The sequence below is a fragment of the Thunnus maccoyii genome, chromosome 4 (assembly GCF_910596095.1).
Source record: "Thunnus maccoyii chromosome 4, fThuMac1.1, whole genome shotgun sequence".
NCBI classification, from domain to species: Eukaryota; Metazoa; Chordata; class Actinopteri; order Scombriformes; family Scombridae; genus Thunnus; species Thunnus maccoyii.
Genome location: NC_056536.1, coordinates 26505002 through 26517877, shown reverse-complemented (window position 1 = coordinate 26517877; position 12876 = coordinate 26505002). Strand labels below are relative to the sequence as shown.

General features: G+C 41.5%; 1 protein-coding gene across 1 annotated transcript; it reads left to right on the top strand.

Moving 5' to 3' along the window:
* The first annotated feature begins 804 nt into the window (after positions 1 to 804).
* On the top strand, positions 805 to 12335 carry tamalin (trafficking regulator and scaffold protein tamalin). The gene is made up of 8 exons (XM_042410214.1): positions 805 to 1202; positions 3642 to 3697; positions 4930 to 4984; positions 6718 to 6820; positions 8383 to 8476; positions 10197 to 10263; positions 11099 to 11165; positions 11355 to 12335. The coding sequence occupies exons 1-8, from the start codon at positions 1005 to 1007 to the stop codon at positions 11852 to 11854; spliced, it is 1140 nt and encodes a 379-aa protein (XP_042266148.1). The 5' UTR covers positions 805 to 1004; the 3' UTR covers positions 11855 to 12335.
* Positions 12336 to 12876: the final 541 nt, after the last annotated feature.

The window sequence follows — 12876 nt, the reverse complement described above, 5'->3', positions numbered from 1 at the left end:
TTCTACTCCACTACATTTATCTGACAGCTTTAGTTACTTTTCAGATGAAGATTTGACACAATGGATAATATAACAAACTTTTAAAATACAACACATTGTTAAAGATGAAACCTCCAACCTTTTTGGCTTTTGACGTCTTACAAAAAGTAGTGTGTAGTCGAGTCACATTTCAGATGTCTATGAGTTGTTAACAGCTCCACCAAATAGTGATTTTTCCCTCAAAACTTCTCACATGGTTTCATTTCAATAAATGTTCAAATGATCCAATATTTCACCAAAAATCAAAGATTAGAGAAAAAGTCCAAAAGCTGAAAACATATTTATGTCTCAGAACTCTGTTTTTTCTTCTTTCTTCTCCCATTAATCCACTCACGACCCCTCAGATTTATCTGGTGACCCTTTGGAGGGGCCCGACCCCTAGGTTGGGAACCACTGGACTAAACTAGCTAACTGTATATAAAGTAGTTCAAACTAGCTCCACCTTCAGCAGAAACAGTAACATGCTGCTCTAACACTGATGCTTCAGTATTAATAATCTAATGATGTCATATATAATAATATATCAGTCACAGAGACCAAACCACTACTTTTACTGCAATACTTTCGGTACATTTTGCAGCTGATATGTACTTTTAGGAGGTAGGATTTTCTTTTACTTGTAATGGAGTATTTTTTACATTGCTTTATTTGTACTTTTACCTAAGTAAAGGATCTGCTGCGTGGGCGACACCAAAAACACTGCTTCCTACATTTGGAACAGGAACATCCGAGGTGTACGTGAATGCAGCACGGCTCTAATTTGTGTCTTTCACCACAGAGTCCCTGCCTCTCTCAGCCTATTCACAAGAAACACTGAGACTAAGTGGTTGTGCTCCACGTTGAAGCTCAGAACTCAGTGAGCATCTTCGTCTGCGGGAGGACGACAACAACAACAACAACAACAACAACAACAAAAACACCAACAAGAAAACACTTTATATCATTTTTCAACAAGTGAAGTCAACATGACGTTCAGGAGGCTGAAGAAGGTGAACTCCAGCGGACCAGACAGCGGAGCAACATCTCAAGACAACGACATTTATTTCCCTTCGTCAAAGTCAGACAGCTGCAAGACTGCGGACCTACCGAGAAACTCCTCGGAGGTTTACAACTACAAGACTCTGGCTTACTCTGGCGGGACGCTGCCTAGAAACTTCAAGAAGGTGAGAAGTACATTTTGACACGTTTAACTTAAATTGTACCTGCAGCAGTGTTGCATGTTTCTGTCTTCTAACTCATTCACTGAGTCGTGTTTGAGGCTATTAATGTTTTTTTTCTGTAAAATCCTGGAAACAAGAGGGAATAACTGCACTACAGGCTTTAAAGCATTTATGTGATATTAACTTGAAGAGGCTTTTTAAAGTTACAAGTGTTCATACTGGACTCTTAGACCTGCTGAAATATAAAAGTTATCTACTCTTGCTCCTGAGGAAGCAGAATAATTTCATTTTTTATCTGCTTTATCAGCATCAAATCACGTCCAGTCCAGTTTCTGGTTCCGGATAGTGGATTCTTGCAACTTTTTCTGTTGAATTTCATGATTATTTCACCAGTTAGAAGGAGGAGACTTGCAGAGATCTCATAAACTGTGTATCTACTCGTGCAAAACAGCAAAAAAAATCTGCCTAGTTGAGGGTTTTTCTGTTTATTTTTCTGGGGATTTATTATCTGAAAATGTTTGGAAGCTTCTGCTGGAAGCTGTTTAAAGTGTGTTTACTGAGTTCATCTCACTGAAGGTTTACTGTGTGGACCACCCAAACACTGGATCTGATTTATGCTGTGTCAGTCAGGTACACCTGGACTCTGCTCCTCTTCCCTACATGCAGTTATCCAGATTGCTGTGTTGATAATTTGACATAAAAACCTGCAAAATGTCACATTTACATTCACTGTTAGACTCTGTAGGATGAACCCTAAATATAAACTCACTTTCAGATGCAAATGACTCATTTCCTCAGAGGGATGATGCAAAATGTTGATAAGATTATGATTTTAGGTGAGACGAACACGTAGCTAATTGAGAAACTTTCACAATCTGTTCATGTAATTATCACAAGAGAGGTAGCTAAACATGATATATTATACAACGAAATAGTAAGAAATAAGAAAACTCATTTAAAAGTTTCTGATCAGCCTGAAAAAGAGTTTAACTAAAGCTTTACAGTTTGAAATTTGTCATTTGAACTTAAAATGTACTCGCACTTGTGTACAATTGGGCAGAAACACCTAATTAATTTCAAATTGGAGTATTTTTATCAATCAGATTTGACTTCTGAGCTTCACTTTGCTGAAAACTGGTCACACAGTACAATTTAATCCACTTTACGATGATTGTTTTTGACTCTGTACTCATGTTGCCTTTAAGAGCGCTCTGTTATTCAGTATAACTTCTAAGAAACTGACGTCTAAGGATCAAACTGGCTGCAGGAGAATGAACAGGATCGTTTTAATCTGACATACTGGATCACTTAAACCACGTATGAAGAACAGGGTCCAGGATTGAGAGCCAGTGATGTCTCTAATGGACAGAATGACACCAGCTTTAGCTTCAGGTGTTGCATAATACTGACTCATGGGTCAGTCGACAACTTTTCCTGGCTGTTATGTCTCTCATGGAGCTCATTTGATTAAAAACAGCATGTTTTTTTTTTTCTTTCTTCTTCTTCTGGAGTCTTGCACAAGTGGACACATCAGTTGGAAGACTAGCTCAGAACAGACATGTGTAACACTGTACTGTAAAAGAGAGAGAGGCACAGTTATCCACAAAACCTAAACACTAGTGTGCAGTAACTTGGACTGAGGGGCTACAACAGTGCATTGTGCACGCACAGGGGACGGAGATCCTGCTCGAGCCACCCCCGTCGGTCTCTGTGGGGATTTGAGAATAAATGCACTCATTGAGAAGGGGCGCGGGACAATTCTGTAAGTGTTGGGACATAAAGAAAGCAACATTTTACTACCCAGAGAGACTGTGGCCACAAAGCAGCCTTTCATAGGAGCAGCATTTGAAAATGATTGAGTTGGAACAGAGGCGGATTGATTGTAAGTGATTAAGTGTAGCTTTCTGGACAGATACCTTCCTTATTTACACATTCAGGTAGGGCAGGGTCCTGACCTGCTGTTGACTCCTGGGTTTTCCCTCAATGTCGTTATTGTGGCAGAAGGCTCAGTGTTCATTTCTTATTTGTTTCTTTAATAGGCTGGAATTTGCACAAACTGCCTTCAATAATCTTACATTTCAGATGGGCCAACAGTTTCAGTGCCTAAAGGCAGCGGATTTGGTGTGAAATTGCAGCTAAAATTAGCTGCTCTTCTGACGTCGTGAGCGCTTGAAGTAAACAAATAGCAGCAAGACAAGCATTTCTGGTTTCAGTGCCAATGTTTCCATACCGGCGTGAATCCTTCAGTAGCTTTAAAATACAAACATACTACATGGCACACGTGTGCGTGCGGCTCATCAAGACTTGATGGACCAGTCAATACACGGATGTGTACAGTAGGTGTTGTCTGAGAAATACTAGGGGAACCCCTTATGAGTAGTCTTGCGTAAATCCCACGCAGGTGTCTGACACTCTTTGTTTTGTTTCATTTTCTCCTCACAGGGTGGCGGCGGGTCACAGAAATGGAAACCCCAAACAGAGTCACCAGAACCTCAAAGGTACAAACCTCCTGCATCATTTACAGGCGTTTATTCTCCCTTTACAGTAATCTTTTCATGGCAGCGTCTTCCTACGAAAAAAAAAACTTACAAGCAAGCAGCCTCATCTCAGAGTGAAAGACCCTCATTCAAACCGTCAGGACGGCAGCTATTGTTATGTGTGACGGTCTTAAAGGTTGCCATGAATTTTCATGTATTTAACCGACCCTGCATGAAAGAGTTTGCCTTGACGTCCCTCCGTCTAACAGACCCTCGCACTGTATGTTGGGCTGTGACGTCCAGATGCTGCCGGACACAGAAGAAGTCCTGTACAGCTGGAAGAGATATCTTGTTAAGCAACTTAGATAAGGACCCACATGGAAGAGAAGATTCTAGCGTTTAATATCTTGTTTACCTCGTCTCGTCTGCTGTTTCATAAATGATCCTGAGAGTCATCATCATTAGAATACTGATGGATGGGCTACAAAGTTTAATATTTCTTTACTTTTATTCTAATATGACACTTGTGGGGGTTTTCGGTTTTTCTTTCAAAGTGATTTAATACATAAACATATCCCATCATACAACTATGCAACTAATTAATCTGCAGTTTATTTGTTGGTCTATAAAACATCAGAAAACAGTGAAAAATGCCCAGATGATGATATAAAATGTCTTCTTTTGTCCAACCAACAATCCAAAACCCCAAAATATTCACTTTATTATAATTTACGATCAAGAAAAGCAGTGAAGTCTCACATCTCAGAGCCTAAAACCATGAAATGTTTTGGCGTTTTTGCTTGACAAACGACCTCTTGTCTCCACCTCTGCCTGAAAAATTGGGACGACTTAAATCAAATCGATCACATTACTTTTAAAGGAAAACTCAGTTGCTAAGAGGAAATCTTAGGATGTTGTGATGTAGAGCTGCAGCGACGAATCAATGAGTTGATCAACAGAAAATAAATCGGCAACTATTTTTATAATTTATTAATCTTTTGAATAATTTTTTTGTCCAATTTTCTGGTTACAGCCTCTCAGATGTGATTATTTTCTGGTTTCTTGAGTCCTCTTTGATAGTAAACTGTATATCTTTGGTCTGAGGAGCATTTGCGGATGTCACCTTGAGACATTTGTCACCATTTTCAGACACTTTATGGACCAAACGACCAATCAATAAATTCAGAAGTTGTTATACCTGCAGAAAAGAGTTCAATCAACAATGACACTTTCTTTTTTTTTCATATTTCCAGAAAGTTGGTGGTCCTGGAGAAGAAAGACGAGGAGACGTTTGGTTTCGAGATCCAGGTAAGGGGATTATCAGGGAGATGGGGGGTGGGGGGGCGGTTATGAGCCTCTTGAGCACCATTTAACAGGATTCCCCTGATCTCCCGCATCTCTGTCAACAGATGATGATACTTGAGTGACTGAAGCATTGTACATCTTACTCTGTAAATCTCTTAATCCGAGCATTTGCTTGCGCCGGAGGGGAGGGGAGGTGAAAGGTCACGCATCAGTCAAATAACCCGTTGATGTTAGTCCCATGACTGGCGAGAAGAGGAGATGTTTTTTCTCCCAGCGTCTGTATTTTAAGCCGTGTGGTTTGCTCACACGCTCCCCCATGTAATACCTGCTTCGCTTTCAGCCCGCTCAGCAGGCAGACGCCTCGCACATTTAACCTCAATATCTCTCTGATCTCTCTCGCCCTGCTCATGTGTCCCTGAAGCGCTGCCTCACAATGCCGGCTCTGTTTTACAGGCCTTCGGGTTGATGCCATTCTTTAAATAGTTTTCTGAAATGATTAAATGTTTATTCGGCTTGTTTGAATCTCCGTCTGCTTACAATAACGTGGCTCTTGTGAGGCTTTTAAGGTCAGTTGAAAGTCTCTGGAAGTGGAGCGCTACATCAAGGAAAGGATATATTGTTCTATTTACAGTTTCGATGGACGTTACCGCCCTTCCTGCCTGCCTGTGGCCAGGAGGAAGTGAGATCATGAGGGCCTGTTTGACGGTCAGTAGAGAGAGAGAGAGAGAGAGTCAGATGAATTTGGAGTCTTGGGTTTCCTGGTGGTTTTCCTCCCTTGGCATCTGTTATGTTAATACTGATGTGGGGCTGAGGATCCAGTATGTAAATGTAATATTTGCATTTCAATGATATTTGCATGGTTATATGTTTATCTATCAGGCAGCTGAGGAGGAAGCTCACAGCGAGCCGGCAGCAAACGCACAGGCAGATAGATCCTAATCATCGCAAATTTCCATAAGAGACACTCATCCAAGTTGGTTTCATGTTTTAATAGGAACACTTGCCTATAACCGATTTGAAACCTTGATAACTTGAGTGTCGTTTCATGAGACGCTGTCATGGTTCTGTCAGTCTCTCGAGCTGTCTGTTGAAGGGGAAAGGTCCTAAATTTCACACCGCTGCAGGGGAAGTGTAACTGTGGCCTGCAGCGCCCTGACCTTCTGCAGAGAAACTGTGGTGACTGAAACAAGGAAGAGCATGCAAATACATGTGGAAGTAACAAAAGCTGTTTCCAAGACAACAAAACGTTAACGCTGTCAGAGGTACAGATGTGGAACAAGATGCGTCAAATGCTGTAATAGCCAGATATAGAAGTCGTTTCCACATTTATTAAGGAGAGCTGCTGTTTTCTAACGAGAACAGCAGGTTTATTGAGTGTCAGTTTTATGCTGGACGTTGCAAAAGTCCACCCGTGGTTTTGATTTCAATCAGACGAGAGAAAACAAACCTCTGACTTTGCATGTTTGCGCCACGTCTCTTCATGTCGAGCGATACGATCTGCTCTCCCTGCGTGCTCACTGCATTGTCCGTCATGGCTTCCTCGGCTTGTCATTCAACGGTTTATCAGTGTGTTGCATTGTATGGTGGCAACATTATCTGGAAACTGCTGACATCAATCACATTGTGTAAGACAATTCCTATACATGAAGAAGAAGGAAGCATTTCTGAGCCTTTTTTTTTTTTTTCAGTTTTTCTTTCGTGCAGCATGATTGATTGTGTTTTCTGCCTCTTTTCAGACTTATGGCCTGCACCATCAGGACCAGAACTCAGTGGAGATGTGTACGTTCGTGTGTAAGGTGCACGATGACAGCGCAGCCCAGCAAGCAGGCCTTAAAGTCGGTGAGTCACACCCCCGCCCCCCTTTTTTTTTTTTTTTATAGACTAGTGTCTCACCTACCTTCTGTTTGTATTTGTCATGTTATTTGAACCATCTACGCTCTAAAATAATGTGGAAAACAATCAAAATAGACATGTAGGGAAGTAAGCGTGACAGGAGGTTTTGCCTCAGCTCTCATCCTCTTTTGTGTTTGCCGGCTGACATTGTGCATCAACAAAAGCACTCATGAGTTTCAGCAGGTTGTTCAGGGAAGTACAAATATGAGCGTCATTATCCAGTCAACAAACAGTAATGAGCAGCTGTTTCAGCCAACACGTATTTGCCAGCTCCTCTCACCAAGGCGCCAGATAGAGTAAAAGCAAAGACAGCCAGGTTTAAAGCAAGTGTTATTTTTATTTGGCAAACACATCTTGTTTCCTTTTGGGTGCTTTTAAAATAGAAGTAGAGCTGCAAATAATTATTATTATTTTCATTATTAATTAATCAGTCGTTTATTTTCTCGATTATGTTCTACAAACAGTTTTCCTAAAGTTGACATCTTCAGATTGACTGTTTTGATCGACCAACAGTCCAAAACCCAAAGATGCTCAATTTACTGATATAAGACCAAGAAAACGCAACAAATCCTCACAAACTACCAGCTGGAACTGAGGAGTGTTTGACATTTTTGCCTTAAAAACAACTGAAATGATTAATCGATTATCAAAATAGTTGACGATTCTTTTTCTGTTGATTAATCGACAAATCGTTGCAGCTCTAGAGAGAAGCAGCTCCCGTCGATAAACCAGCATGTTTATCCGGAGAGGATCAGTGAAAGTGATTCTGAATGAGAAAACATTTGTAAGAAAATGTTTTTTAAAGTAAGACGAGAAGAAGAAGAAGAAGTAGGAGAAGAAGAAGAAGAAGAAGAAGAAGAAGAAGAAGAAGAAGAAGAAGCTCTGTGCTGAGTGTCATGCTAAAGAGCACTGCAGCGCTTCATTTTGCTTCTATAAATTCTTCCTGGTTTTTCTAACTCGTGACCGCTCAGTCACAAGCTGGCTGCTCTCAGCGCTACGTTAATGTGTCAAACCCACTCCTTCCTTCATCCACTCGGCGTATGTCACTTCAGTTTCGCTTCCTACATTCCTGTCATGCCTGGCCTATTGTTCCCTGAGTCTTGCTTCGAACACAGTGACTTCATCGCATAAAGCAGATCAGGCGGTGGTTTTTGAAAGAGGAAAATAGGCTTTTTTTGTGTGAAGCCTCACAAAGGCCACTGTCACGCATGAGAGTTCACACCACACACCACATCTAGAAGTAGAACGGTGTGACTTTCGTAGATAAGTCTAAATTTATGGCTTTGACACGTTGAAATAAACAGTTTCTTTTCGCATGAGGTGACCTCAGCTCAGCGACGAGCCGTATGCCACGACTGCACATGCACGGCCTTCCACATTTGTGTTGCACATGTGTCAAAGATTCATTTTGGAATCAAACAAGCTTCAGTTAATTGAAGCCACAGCATCCTGGCGGCTGCTGGTTAACACACATTGGTTTTTTTGTTTTTGTGTGTGTGTGTGTGTAGGGGACACCATCGCAAGTGTGAACGAGGCCACAGTGGAGGGATTTCGGCACAAGGAGATTGTTCAGCTCATCAGGGCCTGCGGCAACACACTCAGGTATACAGATTTAGAGAAAAACAGCAGCAGCAGCTGTTGTATTACAATCAAAACACTGTTTTAAGTGTTTCTCTGGTTTTAAGTTCATTAGTAAATATATTAAATTTATTCCAGCACTGAAGCAGTTTGTGGATTTGATAGAAAATTTGCAATTTTTTTTATAATCAATTAGTCTTTAAACTCAGTGAAAGTTACAAAGTTTGGATTCATGTGGCTACAAGAACTCTTGTCTTGCTAACAAGGCTCATAACTCAGGTTAGTAAGAATTAGTCAAGGACAACATGACGTAAATTACAAGAGGAGCAAATCTGACAAAAGAAAAAGAAGTTATTCTCACTGAGCAAACACGTCAGTCACATTCAAAATATGAAGTCTATGTTCCTTTTTTTTTTTGTCTGAAATCTGCAAAGTCATTTGCACAACAGTAACTCGACAGGTTGTTATGTCAGTACAAGTAACAGTTACAAGTTTGTCCATTACATGCAAGGGGGATTTTTTTTTACAATATGCATGACATAAAAAGTTTTGTGCCTGATATGACTTTCACAAACAAAGTATAATTATTACTTTAACATCCTTAACATTACCTCTTCTCCTTCTCACTCATCAAAAAGTCCAGAATCTACGAACACGCAAATACTGTTCATTTCACAAGTTTAATTCCTCCTTCACTGTAAAGTCTGTTCTCAGTCCATTCAACTAGTTGTGATGTCACAAATCCTGCTCGTAGGCCCGCCCCTTAAAAATCAGATATTTAATGAGCACAGAGAAACTTTCCACTTTCAGCAGATGAATGTGAAAACAGCCTTCTAGTGTCAAACTCTGCACATACTTCATTCTGCACAGTGAAGCTCAAACATTCAACTGAAGGAACAAGAGGAAAAACATATTTTAGAGTGGAGGGGGACTTTAACTTATTAACCTAGCGAAAAAAAAAACTATAAAAATGCTGATTCCAGCTTTTCAGATGTTAAGATCTGCTGCTTTTTAAATCTTATATCACTATCAGTAGCATATATTTGGGGGTTTTGTCTGTTAGTTGGACAAAACAAGCAATTTTTAGTCACCTTAAGCTCCAGGATATTGATTTCTAACATTTCATAGATTAGAGGAGGAGAAATAATCAAAGGATTTAAACAAAATAAGATCTATTATACTCCATTTTATTCAGTTAACTCATAGCTGGAGTGTGTTGCACACCACTGTCAGGGTTTGATATCTGGCATTTTGCTGAGTGGGTGTTTAATTTGAACCACACTCTCTTCCTCACCCTCCTTCTCTGCTTGTAAAAGATTAAAAGGACAATTAGTGAGGCCCCGTCTGTCAGCTCTGAGTGCCGAAGCAAAAAAAAAAAAAGAGGTAAACCGCATCAGAGTGCCAGATTTTATAGACTGACATCATCAAATTATACTTACAAGTCAAGTCCATATAAACTCCATACGTCGGCCGCCCCCCCACCCCCGCTCGCTCATATGATTCAAAGGATTTGCAACTCTGAAGTGTCTTGAGTGGAAACTGTATTTGTTCCTGATCCCACCCTCCCTCTTATAAACTGTTGACACCATGACACCAGACTAATTCCCGCCACCGTCTTATGAAAAGAGCCTTTCATATGGTTGAGCTTTTTTTTTTTAAATCACTGTTTTCTGGTCTTGTAGTTTTTAGAAGTACTTCCTGTAACGCCTGTTAATTTTGATGCCATCTGGTTTTTCACTTAAAGGCTGGAGACGATTTACAGCGACTCCATCCGAAAAGCGGAGCTGGACGCCCGGCTGCAGTATCTGAAGGTGAGTTTTTTTTCTTTTTAGTGTTGCTGCTGCTGCTGCTTTTTTATCCTACAATGACTGTTTGTCAGCAGTGAGTCGGCCTGATTGTGTGTCCGGCAGCTTCTCACACACACACACACACACACACACACACACACACACACACACACACACACACATTATGTTACATGCTAGATATAGACACCACCACCCCCTCCCTCCACACCTGTCTCCCCGATAGCACCACCTGTTGCATCGGCGGTTTCTCCAGCATGCTCGCTGCTGGCTGCAGACATTCTTGACTAGTGGCTGTTTTAAAAAGCTGCCTGTGAAGTGGCTCAAGAGAGCGAGCTTTTCCCCAAGATTACAGCAGCTGTCCGGCTCTAATCCACGAGTGTCTGAGAGCTGCCTGCAGCACAGCCGGCTTTCTGAGATACTAATCCAACATTTTAAAGATTAAGCGCATAACCTGCATGCTGAACACTCTGCATTTAAAAATGTTGATAGATCTTTCTATTATTATGATATACATGCTAACTCATTTGTTGGAAGTACTGGAAAAGCACTACCTAAATCCCCATGACAAACACTGATACAGTCATATGTTTCATGTCAGTTAGAAATGTTAGGGAAAATCCCTCTTCCTGTTTTTGCCTGTTAATCCTGTTATTTGTTTTTCTGTTTCCCACATCACTGTGTTTTTAGAATATTCCCCCTGAGTTCCCTTGAAGTAATTTGGTTTAACAAGTTACGTGAGAGTTAAAGTCCCTTTTCGTGAGTTGTTTTCAAAGCGTGTATGTCTTGGGTTTTTCTTGTCACAAGAATTTAAAATATCTTCTTTTGTCTTCTTTTATAGCAAACTCTTCATGAGAAATGGGATGAATACCGGTCGTTGATGGTGCAGGAGCAGAGGCTCGTTCATGGTAGGTCACCTGTCTTGTCAGTTCAGTCTGTCTATGAATAGATTGTTTTGTGTGTTTTTTTTCACATTTAGGATTTACAACAAACATTATAAAAACAAAAATGTACTCAGTCCTAGTTTCATGCATCTTGTGTGTCCAGGAATATGCTGTAGTAAGATTCCTATCCTCACTGCCTTTCTTGTCTTGTAGGTATAGTAATGAGTGATGCTGCAGTGTACGAGTCCCTGGAGTCAGCAGGCATTTACGGCAGCCTCGGCGTTCCCAGCCCCGCCGCTCAGAGAGCCCTCCGCTGCACCGGCAGCACCAGCAGCAGCGCCAGCTTTCTCAGCACAGCCACCGAAGACGACCCTCTCTACCAGACCTGCCTGTACCAGGCGGACGGCAGCGCGGACTCGGACAACACCAGCGCAGACAAACAGAAAGAAAAGCTGCAGCCGCCGCAGAGGCTGCAGCGTCTCCGACCGGCCAGCGAGTTCTTCACTACGGCCAAGACGCAGCTGACCCGCAGCGCCAGCACACGCAGCTACATGAAGGGGTCTTCGTCGTCGTCGTCGTCCACCTCGGGGGAGAAGCAGGGAGGATTCAACTCGCTGCAGAGGAAGCCCAAACAGAAAAGCTTCCGCAGGCGCCTCCTCAAATTCATCCCGGGTTTAAACCGGCCGCTGGAGGAGGAGGAGAGCAAACTGTGAGCAGCAGACAGAGCTGTTCATCAGACCCAAAGACTTAAATCTCCAGCGACTTTCAAACTAAACTTCCAAAGAGTGCAAGCAGCCCCAAAGAGTGAAGAGATCGAGACCAAAGTGTGATGGCTCTGTAGTTGCACCTCTCCATGTTTAAATGGGTAGACCAATGAACATTTGGCCACGTTCTGTAGCCTCCAGTGTTTCCAAGCTGTACATAACTTTTGTTTTCTTTTGTTTTGTTCTTTAAGTTATTTATTTATTTTAACGAGTCTGCTTTATGTACAGAATGAAGGATTTTTCAGTTTTTACTGCATGCACCAACTTAGTTTGACAGCTGAATAAATGACCCGTCATGACTGTGATTGTGCAACGCAACATTTTATAAGAGACAAGTTTGATATCTGCTTTAGATAACTCAGATTGATCCTGTTTTATTTTTTTCTGCCAAAATCACGGTTCCTAAAAATAAAATGTGTGGCATATTTCAGATTATACGCTCGTTATTTTGTGCAGAACTTGCAAGAAAAGCTATTTTGTTCCACAAGCCACAACTGTTTGTGGGAATTGTAGCTGCCAAACTTAAATTAGCGCCCAGACCTCGAGTGTACACACAATCTGTTTGTAATTTCCCCCAGTGGAGATGTGTCTTATTCCATGTGATACTGTTAAATATAGCAAGCCTTTATAGTTCCACAACTCTTCTTCCGTTCAGGAATGTTATCACCCGAGTTTTAGAGGTTAGCGTGTGGTTTTGGATGGTTTAAGGCTTTTTTATGTTGCGAGGTGTCCAGAATGGAGGCTGTTGTATCAGCTCTGACACAGTTTATTGTTGGGAAAATAGTGAGGAATGTGCAGAGAAAGGCATGACCCAAAATTCCAAACACAACCACTTTCTTTCAGCTCCTGCAGACGAATGCTGATTCCTCCTCTTCCACGCTTCCATATTCCCATGGCGGCTTTCAGTTGTCCGAGGGCTAGCTGGGTGTGTGTGTGTGTTGGGCGGGGGTTGCTTGGAGTCTTTTCATTCT